Source organism: Chinchilla lanigera, unplaced genomic scaffold (assembly GCF_000276665.1).
Source record: "Chinchilla lanigera isolate Chin_1 unplaced genomic scaffold, ChiLan1.0 scaffold00009, whole genome shotgun sequence".
NCBI classification, from domain to species: Eukaryota; Metazoa; Chordata; class Mammalia; order Rodentia; family Chinchillidae; genus Chinchilla; species Chinchilla lanigera.
Window position 1 is genome coordinate 12,815,718 of NW_004955410.1, and position 17,824 is coordinate 12,833,541.

A 17,824-nucleotide genomic window follows, 5' to 3' on the forward strand; every position below is an offset into this window, starting at 1 on the left:
GGGCAGCTCTGAGTAACTCCTCTCCGGGAGGGAAAAAGCAGCGCGCCTGCGGCTTACTCCGGAAAATCCCACTGGGGGAAAGGCGGGTAACGCAAACCGTGGTGCCTTTTCATCAGCCTGTGTCATCGTAAGTTAGTAAGGACTCCCGTGGTGCGGTATTCAAAAACAACAGGCGCACTCCCTTAGAATTGCACTTCATTAAGTATGTATTATCAGGGGGTTAAGTTCCATTCTAAATTAAAACATAGGTAAGAAATAGTTCAAGGACAGTACTGAGAAGTTTGAAAGTAAGAATTAACTTCTGGAAAGTACAAAGTATTTTTTTTCCCTTCAACCTTAGTTGAGATCGTATTACTATTATTTTTTTGAGACCATGTAGTTCAGGCAGAACTTGAACTCACTGTGTAGCTCACCGTTGGTCTCGAACTCCTGCGATCCTCCTGCCTCAGCCTCTGGAGTGCAGGGAGCGCCACCAGGCCCGGCTAATAATTAGTTGTGACAAATATTGAAGACTCCATCATAAGCAAGCACGGCTGAAAAACATCCAAATAATATTTTAAATGTAGTATTTCTTTTGTTTTTTAATATTCCTTTCACAAATTCATATTCTGTAGCCAGGCTTGGTAATGCACATCTGTAAGCAGAGACTGAGGCAGGAGGATTGTTAGGAGTTCAAAGCCAGCCTGGACTGCAAAGCAAGACCCTGTTTCAAAGAACGAACAAAAATATTCTTTAAGGGCAATATATTTAGGTTAGCAGGGGAAAATACGCGTTACTTTAGTAGTCCAAGATGTCTAAATTAGTAGAAATCTTGCTTTGCTGAGACAGCACCAGTTCAGTTTTCACTTCAGTTAAACCAGATTCCAGTTACATAACCTTAATTACAAGTGTTAAGGGGAGGCTGAGGCAGGAGGATGGCTGCAAGTTCCAGGCCAGCCTAGGGTACATAGTGAGTTCAATGCTAGCCTGGACTAAATATTGAGACCCTATCTGAAAAAAAGAAAAAACAAGTACTAAGCGCTAACACTAACAATTCAATGGAATATACACAAGATATATGCTTAAATAGTTTGTTAGTGTGGAGGGTTTTTTTTTTTTTTTTTTTTTAAACTTCTGTAAAGTACAAAGTATTTATTTTTCTTTCAACCTTAGTCGAGATCGTATTGTTATTATTTTTTTGAGACCATGAAACAGGTTTTCCCGGTGTAGTTCAGGCTGATCTTGAACTTACTGTGTAGCGCAGGCTGGCCTCCACACAGTGATCTTGTCTCAGACTCCCAGTGCTAAGAGTACAGACATGCGTAACTGTGGCTGTTAACTGTGTTTTTGTAAAAGCCTCATCCTGAAGGCTTATTAGGTTTCTTTTAAAAATTATTAAAAGAAATTAGGTTTCTTTTAAAAATTACTTAACAGTAATTCTATAGGTAAACTTTTTTCTTTCTTTTAGGATATTAGAAATGGCTACTCCCCAGTCAGTCTTCATCTTTGCAATCTGCATTTTAATGATAACAGAGTTAATTCTGGCCTCAAAAAGCTACTATGATATCTTAGGCGTGCCAAAATCAGCATCAGAGCGCCAGATCAAGAAAGCCTTTCACAAACTGGCCATGAAGTATCACCCTGACAAAAATAAGAACCCCGATGCTGAAGCAAAGTTCCGAGAGATTGCAGAAGGTAAATAAATAACTCTTTCAGCGGTCTCTTGAGTATTACTAGTCAGGAGACTTAGCTGGTTTTATGGATATGGGAAGGTGCAGGATTTACTTATAGTACATAATGATATTATTTTCTTGTTTCCTGAATGAATGAACGGATCTAAAAAGGTTGAAATAGATGATTTCATCTTGTTATTAATGAAATAACCGTTGTTTCTCTATAAAAAGGAATTTAGCAATGAAAAATTATTATCAATTAACTTACAAAACTGTTTTACTAAATACAGTAAAATAGATTCTACAGTTTTCTTATTCATTTGTTCTATATTGCACACCACAAGTATGCCTTAAGGGGAAAGTGTTAAACACATTTTGACTTTAGACTACTACGGTAGTTCTGCAAAGAATTACACCTTCTAACCATTCATAACTGTAGGTGAAGGTAATTGACTAGGGAGTTGGAATTACACATTTACTTCAACTAGTAAGGAAGAGAAAAATCTTAATTCCTATTAATGGATTATACAGTGTTTGACCATTTAATTCTTTAATTCAGATAATAGTTTCACACAAATACTATGAAGGTTGAAGAACTCTGTAATTGTTTGTTTATTTGTGGTAATGGTAGCATTCATTTAACATACACTTACTCGGTGTTTACTAGAGGCATCTGTACAGTGGTGGATTAAGATGAAGTGCCTGTCTTGTTTTAGAACTTCGTAGTATTTTCCTTTTGTTTACAATGAAGCCCTTCCCTAAAATATAGAATAGAATGAAGTCAAGTGTTTTAGGAGGTTTGAATGTATGTAATTTTGAATACTTTCAGTTACTAAGATATTTTTTATCTCTTTCAGCATATGAAACACTCTCAGATGCTAGTAGGCGAAAGGAGTACGATACACTGGGACACAGTGCTTTCACTGATGGTAAAGGACAAAGAGGTAGTGGAAGTCCTTTTGAGCAGTCCTTTAATTTTAATTTTGATGACTTATTTAAAGACTTTAGTATTTTTGGTCAAAACCAAAACTCTCGATCTAAGAAGCATTTTGAAAATCACTTCCAGACACGGCAAGATGGTTCTAGTAGACAGAGGCATCATTTCCAGGAGTTTTCTTTTGGAGGTGGATTGTTTGATGACATGTTTGAAGATATGGAGAAAATGTTTTCTTTTAGTGGCTTTGACTCCACCAATCGGCACACAGTACAGACTGAAAATAGATTTCATGGATCTAGCAAGCACTGCAGGACTGTCACTCAGCGAAGAGGAAATATGGTCACTACGTACACTGACTGTTCAGGACAGTAGTTCCTTCTTTTGCTGTTCTTACTAAACCCACCTGGTTGACTCTTCCTTAGTATCTATGATGAAAGGTTTTCTCTGAAATATTTTGACAAATGCATGATTTTACTCAGAAATTTGATATTACTATTATATATTTAATTTTTTGACAGATTCAGAAACATTAAGCTAGTGATTTAGACAAAAATTAATTATTTCTTGATTAGGAAAGGTCCTTTAAAAAAAGATACTATTCGGCTGGTTTTTTTCCCCATGTGTCCTTAAAAAAAGAGAAAAAAACGATTGAGTTTGCTTGATAAGTAGATTTAACCTTAAAATTTATTGTGTGAACTTGAATGATTTTTTACAGTGAAACCTTTGCTAATTTAAAATTGCATGCCCTGGCATCTGTGATTTGGATTGCTAAATATATGTGACAGTGTGTAATTGAGTCAGCAAAGGAGAGCATTCAGTGGTTAATTGCCACAGAAAGCTTTAAAAAGGGATGGTCTGGTGTTTACCACAGAACCCTGTCTTGCCACAGAATTGGTTGCAGGAAATGATGATATTGCTGTTGGTCAACTAAGGTGAAAAAAGAAAACTTCCAAAATATTGCCAAGAGATTGTTACGTGTTTAGTCCCTGGCTAGTGATTGATTTTATAGAGTTGAAATCATAGCTACTTAACAAATCTTTTCACATTTCTGTCTTAGTTGTTGTCATTCTAGGTATTAATACGAATTTATGTGGGTTTATGTGTGTATGTGTAATTCCTCCTCTGCATTTATCTTTATCTAGAGATTGACTAATACCTCATTCTGTTTGTAAAACCAGCCAGTAATTTTTGTGCAACCTTATTATGTGCAATATTTTTAAATCCTAAGAAATGTGTGCTTTTGTTTTCAGATAAAACTTACTTAGTTCTGCACTTTCCACATTATGCTCCATATGAGTATTAATCCTAGGGATACATATTAAAACTAGTAATGTCTCATATAATGTTGTGCGTGAGGGGGAGAAATATAAGTATTTACAAGCCGATAGTCTCTGGTGTCATTTTATTAAAATTTTATTATGTACATCTGGAGGCATAGAGGATATGTATGTAGTAGGTCATATGCTGATCATAAGCTGTATTTCTTGTAAAGTTAACTTTTTTCTAATCTGAAAACCTTGATAGGATCTTGCTTTGTTTTCATTTGGTAATTTGTATTGCTGTCTCATATTCCTCCTTTCACAAATTTTGGTAGCTTGAAGATTTTTATTAAGTATAATATGTTCGCAGAGCAAGGATTCTGACACCAGTTCTTTCCTAATTAGGCCTAGTTGGGAAAACAGAGACCAGGCATAGAGCTGTAATCCTTAATCAACGTTAATTTGAGAACTTATTTTTCTTTGTTGCAGTGTTGGGGATTGAACCCAGGAACTCATGCATGCTAGGCAAATGCTGCTCTATTGAACTTACCCCAGCCTTTAATTTGAGAATTGTTAAGAAAAATGAACTTACTACATTTATGTATCTTACTTATTTCTTGAAACTTATAACCTACTACTTTTGTTTGATAATTTAAAAAAATAGCTGTAGGTTTTATTTTGGGCTAAGGATCTGTTTAATATAGTCCATTAAACAGGACAAATGAGAACCAGTCCCCTCCCCCCTGCAAAAGGGGGTCTCATTTTCAAATCAGGATTATCTTTAACGCATTCCTGCTGGCTTGAAATGCCAGTGATATGGGCATGACTGTCTCATTGAGTGGTACAGCTGCCGGATGAGACAGTCATGCATGTATGGCCCCATCATAAACATATTAAGGATTCGTTACCTTTTTTTTGGTACTGGGAATTGAACTTAGGACCTTGCACTTGCCTGGCAGACGTTGTGCCACTGAGCTTTATTCCCAGCCCAGGCCCGGATTCATTACTTTTACATTGTTATCATATGTCTTCCTTTTTCTCCAAAGCCTGTCTTATTTTCCTCTTTCCCCTGAATATATAAACTTAAGATACAATGAAATATCAAGAAATGGACTTAAGTAATAATCTTTGGGGTGTGTGTGTGTGAGTAGTTTGGCATGTTGTTGGACATTAGTAATCAACACGTTTTCTAAGTAACTTATTTGTACAGATTGAATGTCCAAAGATGGAGAACCTACATTTGAAGAAATGAACAATAAAATAGCAGACTTATACCACCTACACAAATGAAGTCTATCGAAGTCTCTTTTCTTTCTGGGTGAAATAGTAATTTCATATCAGGACTTCTTAATCTTCAACGAGGTTGTGCATGTCTTAATTGGGTGCTATCAGCAGTGGTGGGCACATTGTTTTCTTTTTTTTTAATAAAATAGACCTTGACGAGACAGATTCTATCAGGTGGTGGGGATGTGCCTGGTTGGAGCAGATTTAAAGCGGTATGACAGTAAAATTAAGTGGCCTTAGTGACATTATCTGGAAAATTTATATTGAAAACATTTGTGGCTGGGTGTGGTGGCACACACTAGCAGTCCCAGCGCTTGGGAGGCTGAGGCAGGAGCATTACTGTGAATTTAGGGCCAGCTTGGGCTACATAGTGAGTTCAAGACCATCCTGAACTACATAGTGAGGCCCTTTCTCAAACAAAAACAAAAAACCCAAAATAAAACATTTGTGAACAAAATTTTTAACAGATTTTACTAGAGTGTTAGTTATGATTCCATCTGTGTAGCAACAGCTTGTTCTTCAGAATGGTGTGCTATAGTATGTTTATATGCTGTGGGAAAAATGTTCTAAAAAATTCATACAGTAATACAGTACTGTATTAATGCAGTAATGTTTGAACCTTGTTAATGTGGTATTATAGGTGGGGAGTAAAAGCTGAATTTTCACGTCCCTCCAAAATTTTATACATTGAGATCACTCCCAAGGTGATGTCATTTATGGCCTGTGGGAGGTGATTAGGTCATAAAAAGACTTTGAATGGGTTTGGAGCCTTTATAAAAGAAGCCAGAGAGAGACCACTGGGCCTTTCCAAGTTGTGAGATTAGAGTAAAAAGACAACTGTCAGTGAACCAGGAAGCTGGCTCTCACTAGACGGCAAATCTGCTTAGGCCTTCATCTTGGACCTCTGAGCCTCCACAACTGTGAGAAGTAAAATTTTTTTTATATAAGCCATCTAGCTCATGGTATTGTGTTGTATCAGTCTGAATAGACTAAGACAATAAGTTTAGAGCTTTCAATATGCTAATTAATGTTGTGATTATCTGGTAGAGTGCCAGTGTTGTCTGCCAAGCTTACCAGGCAGTGGAACCATTTTTGCCAGTTACCCCTAATAATATCCAAGTGTGCCACAATAAAAGTTTGGCAGTTACTAGGCTAACAGTGGAAATTTATGTCATCACAAATATTTGAATCTACATAAAGCAAGGAAGATAGCACATACTATGCTAATACTTGTCCCATTAGCTATGGGCAAGCTGTGATTGGAAAAGTTCATCCTATCAGGGCCCGTTGTATTTTTCTTTAACCTGTAGTATTTCACCAACATGCTTTTCATTTGATTATTGCTCTAGCTACTTCAGTAACCTAGCGTTATTTCTTCAGGACTCATACCTATAATAACTCCAAGCAAGCAAATTATGAGAGTATAAAGTAAAATGCCTTTATTGTCCCAAGAAAAAAGTCATTATTAAAATGTTACTAAATTGAATTTCTAAAATAAGACAATATTTACAAGCAGAAGTCAAATTATTAGACCAAGGGCCATATCATTCTAATAATCATTTGCACTTTGGACTAGTATTAGTGGTGTCAAACTGGTTCTAAAGTTGACTAATGATTCAGCTATATAGAACAGATGCATACTCATATAAACCTATCTTTGTGAAATACCCACTGGCTATGTCTACAAAATAAAGAGGTGAATGGGATTAGATCAAAATACTTGAGTCTTTCTAGAATTTAAATTTTTTACTTTGCATATGTGTAAGTAAAAAAATTATTGGTCTTATTTATTATGTAAACCTTTATAATAGAGTTTCTGGTAAGTGCCAGGGAAATGGTGAGATGGTCTCCTGTTGTATGCAAAGGCAAAGGATTCTTTTCTCTCCCAACCCCCAACGACATCAAAAAATAAATCATTACAGAAGGGTGACAGGGATTCAGGTAGGGGGAACATGGCAGAGGAACTGAATACACCTGGCTTAGAAAAGCAACTTGTAGAGTTGTTCGTGATAGTAATGATGTACACGGTCCACATTGTGTCCAGTTGTTATGGGGAAGAGTTGCAGAGTAATGAGTATCGTCTGGTGGGGGGAAATGTGATCAAAAAATGTTTCCCTATGAAGAGGTGGTTAGCCAGACTTCTGAAAAATAGTACCAGGTGCTAAAATGAATGAGGAATAATTTCAAAGGTCTGGAGGAAAATGCTTCTGAACCTATAATTAAACATGTAGATTATTAATACAAGATTGAGATCAAAATAAAGGCATTTTTGAAAATGCAGAAACTCAGAATTACTACCACATATGTTTTATATGTTTAAAACTACAATGTATAAGAAAAGGTACAGCATGGGAACAAGACAAGGAGCTGACTGAAGAAGTAAAGGACCCTGCTGAAGAAATGAAGTTAGAAATTAAGCATGAACTTCAGACACTTGAAATTTTTCCCAGGAAAATTTTCTTTCATGGATCTAATTACTCAATTCATAGTGAAGCTGTTTATATTATCATAATATAAATTGTTGGACTCAGTGGATCTAATTACTCAATTTCCAAGGAGTCTACATTATAAATGTTTTCCAATGTGTAAACAAACTGCAGATGATTCAGTTATGCTACTTAATTTGAATAATTTTGTAAACCTATACTGGGAAATGGAAAGAGAAAAGAAATGGGAAGGTAAGTTGGAAAACAATGGCAGTGGATGCTATCATTTTTTTTTTTTTTTAAGAGACATGAAAAGGCCTTAGCAGAGGTAGAGATATGGGACACTCAAAAGCCAGATGTGAGTGCTTGGAGAAATAAAGCATGATACAGATAGGAACTGGGATCTTTTCTGTGTTTTGGGTGGTGGGAGTCTAGAATTTATTTTGTCTTATTTTTGTTCTGTTTTGTTTTGCTGTGTAGTTCAGGCTGGCTCTTGGTGATCCTCCTATTATAGGCAGCTAAGTTAGGTAGAAACAGACGGTAGTCAGATGGCTCGGCCCTCGCGGGAGTCAGTGCAGAGGATGAGAACACATTACAACTGTGGCTTTAAAAACATGATCAGGCCTACAGGCCTCTGCAAGGATCCTGGTCCAATAAAGTCTAGATAAACAGCAGTCACCCAGGTGGTGACCAGGACCCCATGACCCATCTCTTCCCAAAAAGGTCCTTATTCTTTCCATGTACACTTGCTATGCGACTTACTTCCCCATTGGATCAATATTACCTAAGCAGCTGTACTTGTAATCCTCTGTTGATCATAGTTTTGTCCCATGACCCACCTCATGATTTTGCTCTGTAAAACTTCCTTTGAGAAGTAGACTCATTGGCAGCCCACTTGGGCCCCCTAGTGTCACTCAGGAGCTGTCTCTCCCTCATTAAAATTTCCTACTCTTTTAAACTCTATAGTTGCTTAGAAGTCTTTGATTTTGGGAACACACAAACTCAGCTTATTGTACCTCTAGCAGGTTGGGAGTTAGAATAATTTCTCTTATATCGTCTGGAGGTCCTATGTCACTAGGACCTCAGCCTCCTCTGAGTGCTGGGATTACAGGCCTGTGCTACTGTGTCTGTGGAATTTAATCTATAATCTTAGTCTTGTCTAGTGGGTGGGAGAGAAAGGTCCACTCATAGAAAGATAGCGGTCTATTTATATGGGAAATCCCAAAGTGGAGGTTCATTCTTGGGTGAAAGAGGACTCCTTGCAAATAAAAGGGGAATGGGCAGACCTGTTTGTAGCCGAAAGGGAGGAGCCCAGTTTGCTGTTCGGAGAAAGGAAGAAAACAGCAACAACTGAGTTCGTATCCTGAAGCTAGAGTTTTCCTTTAAAAGTACAATTTTTAAAGTCTTGATTTCCTTGTCTCCTTTTTACCTAGCTTTATTTCTTCTATCCTAACACACACACACACACACACACACACACACACACACCACACACACACACGCATCATGGTCCCTTATCCTCAAGGGAGTGCAGAAGTTTCAGTAACTGGTTCAGGCTGAGGAGGGGTGTTGATCCTGCTTAGCCAGCGACCAAAAGTCTGGTCCTGACCTGAAGGGGACAGAATATCAGGTTCCATCTTTTGAAGAACCATCATCTTTTATTTTTTTTTAATTTTTTTTATTTTTTTGGTTTTTCTCCGGTACCGGGAACCGAACTCACGACCTTGCACTTGCCAGGCAGGCGCTTTGCCGCTGAGCTAAATCCCCAGCCCCTCATCATCTTTTAAAAGTCGGAAAAAGTCCATCATCATGAACAGCTTTAGTTTGGAGCTCATCAGTATGATAAGGTTTTTTTTTTTTCTTTTTGAGACAGGGTCTCGCTATGCAGTTCAGGCTGACCTTGAGCTCACTTTGTAGCCCAGGCTGGCCCCGAACTTGCAAGGATCCTCCTGCTTCAGCCTCCTGAGTTCTGGGGTTACAGGTGTGCCCCACCACACCCAGCTAGTATGATAAGATGTTTTCCTCAAGTCCTACATCTTTTTTTTTTTTTAAAGTCCTACATCTTAAAAGACCTATAAACAAACCAAAGTCGAGATCTCTGCAGTTTCCATGTCTCTTTTTTAGGTCCCCTCTGGGTTGCCAAGATAAATGTCACGGGGCTGGGTCTCAGGGTCCGCTGAAATGAGGAACCTGAGCCACCCTTTTAAAGTAAGTTTTCAGGTTGGTTGACTTCTGTTAAGAATTTTCCCAATGCATCGGTGAAAGTTGTGAGAAGAGTTTACCAGCGGTAGAAGTAGAGTGCACTGAGAGCAGAGTGGGGTGCTCAGAAATGAGGCAGCCTGTCTTTCTTGGAAGGTAATCAACTGACTAAGCCAAAAACTAGTGATTTAAGCAAATTATTTAAAAATGTAATGACAGCAGGCGCTAGTAACATAACATATAGTTATGGAACTGGAAGGCAATGTAATGACATAGGGATAATATAGGACCTCCCAATGATATAAGGAAAATATGATAACCCTCAATCTGCTAGATAGATGTCTGATACACTGAATTCACGTTCCCCAAAGTTGAATGAATTCTAAAACGCAACAGGGGTTAAGAGTAGGAAGTATTTATTGAGGGGAAGATAGCTTCTGTCTAAGAGACAAGGGAGCCCAGAAAGTGGGTTGCCCATGAGCCCACTTCTCAAAGGAAGTTTTATGCAGCAAAACCATGTGGGTACGAAATTATGAGGTAAGCTTGAAGTGGGATAAAACTGTGATCAACCAATAAGATTACAAGTGTGGTTGCTTAGGTAATATCCAATGGGAAGCAAGTCACAGCAAGCGTGCATGAAAAGAACAAGGACTTTTCTGGAAGGGGTGGGTCAGAGTCCTGGTTCCCCATCCGGGTGACTGATGCCTATTTAGAGTATCAGTCATTGCCAGGCATGGTGGGGCACACCTGTAATCCCAGCACTGGGGAGGCTGAGGCAGGAGGATCATTGTGAATTCAAGACCAGCCTGGGCTACAGAGTGAGCTCAAGGTCAGCCTGAATTGCATAGGGACACCCTGTCTCAAAAAGTAAAAAAAAAAAAAAAAAAAATAGTATATCAGTCAATATTGTTTACCCCTGGGGAAGTAGATGTAGTCACTTCATCTTAGTCTTGAGGCCTGGCCTTGAACAAATGCACCTCTACCCACAGTTATAATGTGTTCTCATCTTCTGCTCTGATGCCTTCGAAGGCCTAACCCTGTCTGACTGCCTATAATATTTCAACCTAATTTAGCTGTCTATAATAGTAAGACTGCTTTTTGCTTCAATCTGCAATGTTTAAATTTTTCTTTGTGAATGCACTTTGTCTGTGCTAGTATATTTTTAAAGGAAGAAAGAAACGAGACCCTAGTGTATTAGGATGTCTGTAGCTGCAGGTAACAGAAATTAAATTTACCAACAATAAAAGGCTTACTTGTATCTCTAACAAGAAGTCCAGAGGTCAGGCAGCCCTAGGAGTCGGTAAACCAGGAATCTAGCTTTGTTTATTTATACTTTTCTTGGCTTTGACTTCTGTGGGTATTAGCTTCATCCTCAAGTGCCTGTAATTCTAGCACTTGGGAGGCTGAGCCAGGAGGATCACCAGAAGTTTGAGGCCAGCCTGGGATACATAGTGAGTTCAAAGCCAGCCTGAATTACATCGTGGGTCCTTGTCTCAAAACAAAACAAAACAAAATCTCACTGGTCTAGAACATTTCTATTTATATTTTCTTCTTTATCATGAGATTATTTAGATTTTAAAAAGAACATTTTTAGTAGAGCATCCCTTTTAAAAGTGGATGAAGAATTCCTCTCTTTGCATTCCTGAAGAGTTGCAGAGTTTTGTTTCAGTTAGGAAGCAACTTTACCTTAAACACTATAGCATCTTGGTGTTGGCAGATTTAACATTTATGGTTTCAGCTCCTTGGGACAGAACTTAAAGTTCCATTATGTAATATTTTATGAATTTTCTAAAATACAAAATTGAATTGTATGCCTTGGAAATCTACTATTAATTCAGGTAGGAAATGAACCTACCTACCTTTTAGCATCTGTTTGTCAGAATATGTTTGAGTCATTTTGTAAATAATCTCTATACTCCTTTTAAGAGAGAAATTATAAGTGCTGTTCATTATATACAGATTGGAGTCTGTCATCAAGGTCAAGGTTATTCTGTTTTGCTTAGAGTTCGTTGGTATTTTTTTTTTTTTTTTTTTTTGGTACCGGGGAATCTGGGACCTTGCACTTGCCAGGCAGGCTCTTATGCCGCTGAGCTATATCCCCGGCCCACTATTGTTATATACAGCTAAATTAGGTAGAAATATTATAGGCAGCCAGACACGACTAGGCCTTGGAAGTCAGTGCAGATGATAACACAGCAAAATTATGGCTGGAGGCATCTGAAGATTAAATCACAACGGCCAGATTTACGTATCTCTCTAAGGGATTCATGGAAGTTTGAGATTATAGGTTCTACTCCTTTGAAATTTCCAGTATATGTAAACCTCTATCTCATTAGGGATGTGGTGGGCCAGCCTCTCCCACTAAGATTAAGACTAAAACTGAGTAAAGAGGAGATAAGACTATAGACTGTCCATCAAGGTTAATGATGCCATCCATGTACACTTGCTATGTGACCTGCTTCCCTACTGGATTAATATTACCTAAGTGTCTATACTTGTAATCTTATTGGTTAATTATAATTTTGTCCCACATTGCATCCACCTGGTGATTTTACTTTATAAAACTTCCTTTGAAAGGTGGGCTCATTGGCAACCCATTCTGGACCCCTCCTGTCTCTCAGGAGCTATTCCTATTCCCCATTCCTTCACCAATAAATTTTTCTACTCTTAACCTCTGTTGTTCCTTAGAATTCATTCTTTGATTTGGGGGAACACAAACTAGGCATATTGGATCTCTAGCCGGTGGGGAGTTATATTTATTTCCCCTATCATTGGAGGTTCTATATGACTATCATGACCCATTTATCTGATCAAATATTTTTCTGCCCATCTCTCTATTTTGCCTCATCCTATTATAGTCAAACTTAAATGTCTGGTGGTGAGGTGCCCATCTCTCTATTTTGCCTCATCCTATTATAGTCAAACTTAAATTTCCATCATTTATTTGAATGCTGGCTTTGCATTTTAAACCAGTGGCCCTTAGGAAGTCAAATCTATACCTGACTTATTTCCCTTATCCTAGGCCTTGCAAAACTTTTTGTTCTTGTGTCTTTCCCACCAGTTTATGTTACTGAGGTCCTAAAGGATGCCTCATGGTAGAGTGTTTCTGAATTATGACACATCATGCAATTACCATTCACTGAATTAGCAGTTTCCATCAGTATAGCAAACATTTAAAATTATCCCATTTTTAAACTTTATCTCCTATTATTTAAATATAATTTCACATAATAATCACATGTAAAAGCACTACATGACTCATTACATGTACATATTAGGGAAATTCATTTGAAATTGCTGACATTTTACAATTTTAGTTACAATTTAAATGTATTAATACTTAGGTGATTATTTGAAAGTCTTACATCATTTTCTTGTTTTAAATGAATTTGACCCTAGCATTTCCTAAATGACTATTAGGATTTGTCTTATGTATTTCTTAATTAGAAATACTAAGGACTAGTGTTTGCTAATGAATGTTATTTGGTTATCTGTATTCATTCTTATCATTTAGACAATGCTAATTCTTATTCCCTGATGCATACATAGATCAGTAATGTATGCTCACACATATCTGGGTATGAAATGTGGAGAAAACCATTTTTCTTTACTTCTCATGAGGGAGGAGGCTTATGATCCATTCATCTGGATTCCCTTTTCTATGTAGGCAGAGAATGATGTTAGTCAACATAGCAAAACCCCAATAGCAACCCCAAACCTTAGTCACTTAACAATACAATAGTTTATTTTTTATTAATACACAATCTGCTTGAGTCTGGGGAAACGGTTTTATAAATGAGCAGCTGTGCTGCTCTGTTAGCTTTGTATAAGTCTTTGGTTGAATAGAGAAAGAGGAAAAGGTCACATTGTCACAGGCACTGGCTTAAAAGTGATGCAAGTTCTTCAGTGCATCACTTTTGTGGCCTTAGGGTGTCATCTAAGAAGGGATCTCTGGAAGTATAATTTTTTATACATTATATGATCATAAGGTAGAATACAGTTGAAAATGGTCAGTATTAGCAATATCAACTTCAGGGAGGCGCTTTGGTGGACATAACAAATTCTTCAGGAGACCTGTTCTCTAATTTTGTAGCATTCATTGCACATCTCACAGCAGTTGTGTGAAAGGTAATAGTGGAACACCAATATAATGTTTGTATTTTCCAGGTACAAATAAAATATGTAAGGGAAATAGAACATGCTGAAATATATTTCATATTCAACATCTTAAATATTAGGATAATATCAAAATATTTCAAATTTTTATGTAATACTGTATTTTTGCAAAAGAATAGCTGCAAGTCAATCCTTTCCAGAATATATTGTGTTCAATTTGAATAAGAGTTCTTTAGTAAAGTATAGGACATACTGGGTTTCAAAAGTTTCATGATTATCTGAAGATTTCTCAGAATCCTTAATATCTAATTCACATTGGACATCTCCAAGAAGGAGACAGAGTTTAAGGTATTTCTAAAATCCATGATCAAGAAACCCTATTCCAAGGCACATCTTTCTGGACCAGTTAAGTAAAGGGAGGATGCTATGTAATGCTTGTTAGAAGTCTGGACTGGACATACCTTCAAAACATATTAAAGAACAAACTTATGTGAAAGCAAACTTCAACTTTATTGTAAAAGCTTGTCATGAACAAGGGCTGCATTAATGTCCCTCACAGGGCTATGATGAACACTGATGCAGATTTACTGGAAGAGTGACTTGAAGACCATCATGGCCGTAAGGATGCAAAGTAAATGTGTAGAGTATTAGCTTCTTCTTGTTATTAACATTGGGAAACTCCAGATTAAACTTGGACGTTGGTCATAAAGATTAAATACCTATGATTTAAGAGCTATAACAGTCATGTGTCTCAGTGAAGAGTCTAAAGGTCTTCTTCAAAGTTAATGAGAGTGCTCAGTAACTTCTGTGTTTGCCCTTTGCCAAACATGTAAAAATTATGAATACCAAAGTGGAGAAAATTAATAAGATTTCTCTACATGGAAAAAAAAGTGCAAAGATAATTGCATCCATGCATCCATACTCTGTCCTCTTTTTCTTCATTAAGAAAATAGATATAATCGGACATGGGCCCAGGTTCTCCCACCATCCTCCTCTCTCAGCCTTCCTGTGGGCCTACTGCCATCAACAAACTGCTCATATGTTTATCTATAGCTAACCGCAGCCTAAATCACATCACTCAGGGTGTTTGAAGGTATTGCTCCAGAAAGTTGTCCCCTCTCTTGTTATCTATTTTCTTTCCCTTCACTAATTCACACCAGCAACCAAACCTGTTCCTATTTCTGCCACTGTAAAACAAATTCTTGTTTTGGCTGCAGGTCTCCAACCAATGATTACTATCTCACTTTTGTTCACCTTTGCAGCAAAGCTTCTCTGTAGAGTTTTCATTCTCCCAACTTCACCCAAGCTTCTCTTGTTAGGGTTATTCATGAGCTGCACATTATGAAATCAGTATCAACTAACAGATGATTTCTCACACGTTTTACACACAGTTCAATAGTTTCCTCCTTGGTAGTGTTCCTGCACTTCACTTCCCAAACACCGAACACTCGGCTTTTCTTGCTTTCCATTGGTTGCTTTTTTGCAGTGTCCTTTGTTGATTCTTTCTTCTCTCTTTTGTGTCCTCTCAGTCCTGGTCCTTCTCGTCCTCTCTCCCTTCCAGTTTTTTCTTCTTCCTTTCCTTCCCCTTTTGGTATAATGCTGAGTTAGCCGTCCAGCAAAACATCTTTTTTTTTTTTTTTTTTTGTCTTTTTGAGACAGGGTCTTGCTATGCAGTTCAGGCTGGCCTTGAGCTTGCTTTGTAGCTCAGGGTGGTCTTGAACTCACAAAAGATCCTTCTGCCTCAGCCTCCCAAGTGCTGGGATTACAGGTGTGTGCTACCACACCTGCCTTTTTTTTTGTCTCAAAACATGTTTTGATATTAACTTTTCCATCATTTTTCTCTAAGATATTTTATTGTGAGAAGATAATTTTGTGTTTAAGCACCATTGTTCAAACCATCAGAGCTACTATCTTATGGGGCATTATGCTTAGAAAATAAGATACAGTCTGCCAGTTATAGGAAGACAAAAGGGACACTTATTTATTTAGAAGAGAACTCTTTATAGGTACCCTTTTCCTGAATAGGGATGCATGAGTTTATCTTTTAAAAATCTTTAAAAGAATAATACCTCCTTTAGCTGTTTATATTTGCACAAGGACTTAAACATGCTGTTTAAATTTTACATTCAAACCATAGTAAGTAGTAGGGTGACATTTTCCTCTATTTTTCATTACAAACAAAATAATTCTATTTTTTCTAGCACTTCTACAATATTTTCAAACTGATCTTTAGTAGGTCTAAAGAAATCCCTAAGGATTCATATTTAGAGAAATTTATAAAGTATGTTCCAGCTGGTTCTACTAAGGGAAAAGATGAAGTAACCTTGATATATTCAGGACCTGAAAAAGAAGTTTAGAGCCAGTTAGCCTTGGACCCAGCTATTACTGAAACCAACCAATGCTTCTCTCGAACCAAAAGAAACCAAACAAAGAAAAACTTTTTCCTTTGCTCAAGCCAACTTGAGTTGAGTTCTAGCACTTTCCACTTGGCTGGACTCTTAATCAAGTGTCACGAGCAAGGAGGAGTTCCGCCCGGTGGCTCCTGAGAAAGAGGAAACTGGGAACACAAGGCAGCTAGAGCTTGGCTAAGAGGGAAATACACTGGGCTGCGGGAGGGAGCACTGTGGAGACGTATGGAAGTCGGCGTGACTGATTAATGAATAACAGATCTTTCCCTCCCTGCAGCTGCCCCAGATCCCGTTGTCCCAGTACATTCTGAAAGTATTTCTATTTTTATAATATTCCCTGCAGTTAAAAAAAAGCCTGGGGATCCGTAGAAGATGACTGACACATGGACCTCTGTCGTACAGATTGTGGTAGGCAAATCGCCCACCCGCCAAAGACGTCCACATCCTAATCCCCAGAAGCTATGACTATGTTCAATCAAACAAAGGGATAATAAAGGCCGGCTTTGAAACAAGGAGAATATCCTGGATTACCCAGCGTGATCACAAGTGTCTGTCTGTGGGGAGGAGGCAGGAGAGTCAGAACCTGAGCAACAGTGTCATTGTGAGAAAGATGTGTGCCTGTTCTTGCTGGCTTTAAAGATGGGGGAAAGCCGGCTGTGGTGGTGCACACCTGTAATTCCACCACCTTGGAGGCTGAGGCAGGAGGATTGCCTTGAGGTTGAGGCCATCCTGGGATACATAGCAAGACCTTGTCTTAAAAAAGAAAAACAAAAGCAAAAAGGAAAAAGATGGAGGAAGTTGTTGCTGACTAGGGAAAGCAGGCAGCCTCTAGAAGGTGGAAAGTTCTCTCCTGTGGTTTCTAGAAAGACACACAGCCATGCTGATACCTGGGTTGGAGATCAGTAAGGCCCATTTGGATTTCTGACCTCCTGAACTGATGTGTCTTGCTTTTAGGCCACCACGACTGGTCATTTGTCATAGCTGCAATTTGAAATGAAGACTGTGTTCCAAGGAGGGCAGAGTTTCAATGCTTGATGGCAAACCTGGGCAGGGAGGGTCAGTAATGACAGTGGCACCCGTGGGGTGAGGCTGGGCCTTCCAGGATGCGTGTACCTACCGTCGCCATTTAGTTCCAGAATGCTGGTCCACTTCTCAGAGGGAGAGCACGTGTACCCAGGGTGATGACATTGTCCATCCATTTGGCAGGCAGGTGGGAGGTGCAAGCCAGATTCTTCTGCTTTGTTTTTGATTTGTTTTATTTTGTTTGCAGGGCTGGGATTCAATCCAGGGCTTTGTGCACACAGGGAAAGGGATTTACCCCTGAGCGGCAACCTCAGCCCCAAATCAGTCTTGGTCTGAGTTGGAAAATCACCAGGGTATTTATGGAACACATTGACGTCCAATAAGTTTCCTTATTGATACCTTGACAGTCTCTCCTCCCTCTGTGACTGTAACGAGGCCCAACCCCCCTCACCTCGCCTTTCATCCTCATTTTCAAGGGCAGCCTGTCGCTCTGCTATCTTCAAGCACAGGTCATCTTAAA

The 17,824-nt window shown here is 38.4% G+C and overlaps 1 protein-coding gene across 1 annotated transcript in view; it reads left to right on the top strand.

Annotated features, from left to right (window-relative positions):
* Positions 1 to 5,135, top strand: part of Dnajb9 (DnaJ (Hsp40) homolog, subfamily B, member 9) — a 5,860-nt gene extending 725 nt beyond the window's left edge. The window contains exons 2-3 of the mRNA XM_005377307.2: positions 1,448 to 1,674; positions 2,510 to 5,135. Of these exons, the coding sequence (XP_005377364.1) occupies positions 1,458 to 1,674; positions 2,510 to 2,961 (669 nt within the window). The 5' untranslated portion in view covers positions 1,448 to 1,457 and the 3' untranslated portion in view covers positions 2,962 to 5,135. The remainder of the gene's footprint in view (positions 1 to 1,447; positions 1,675 to 2,509) is intronic.
* The last annotated feature ends 12,689 nt before the right edge of the window (positions 5,136 to 17,824 follow it).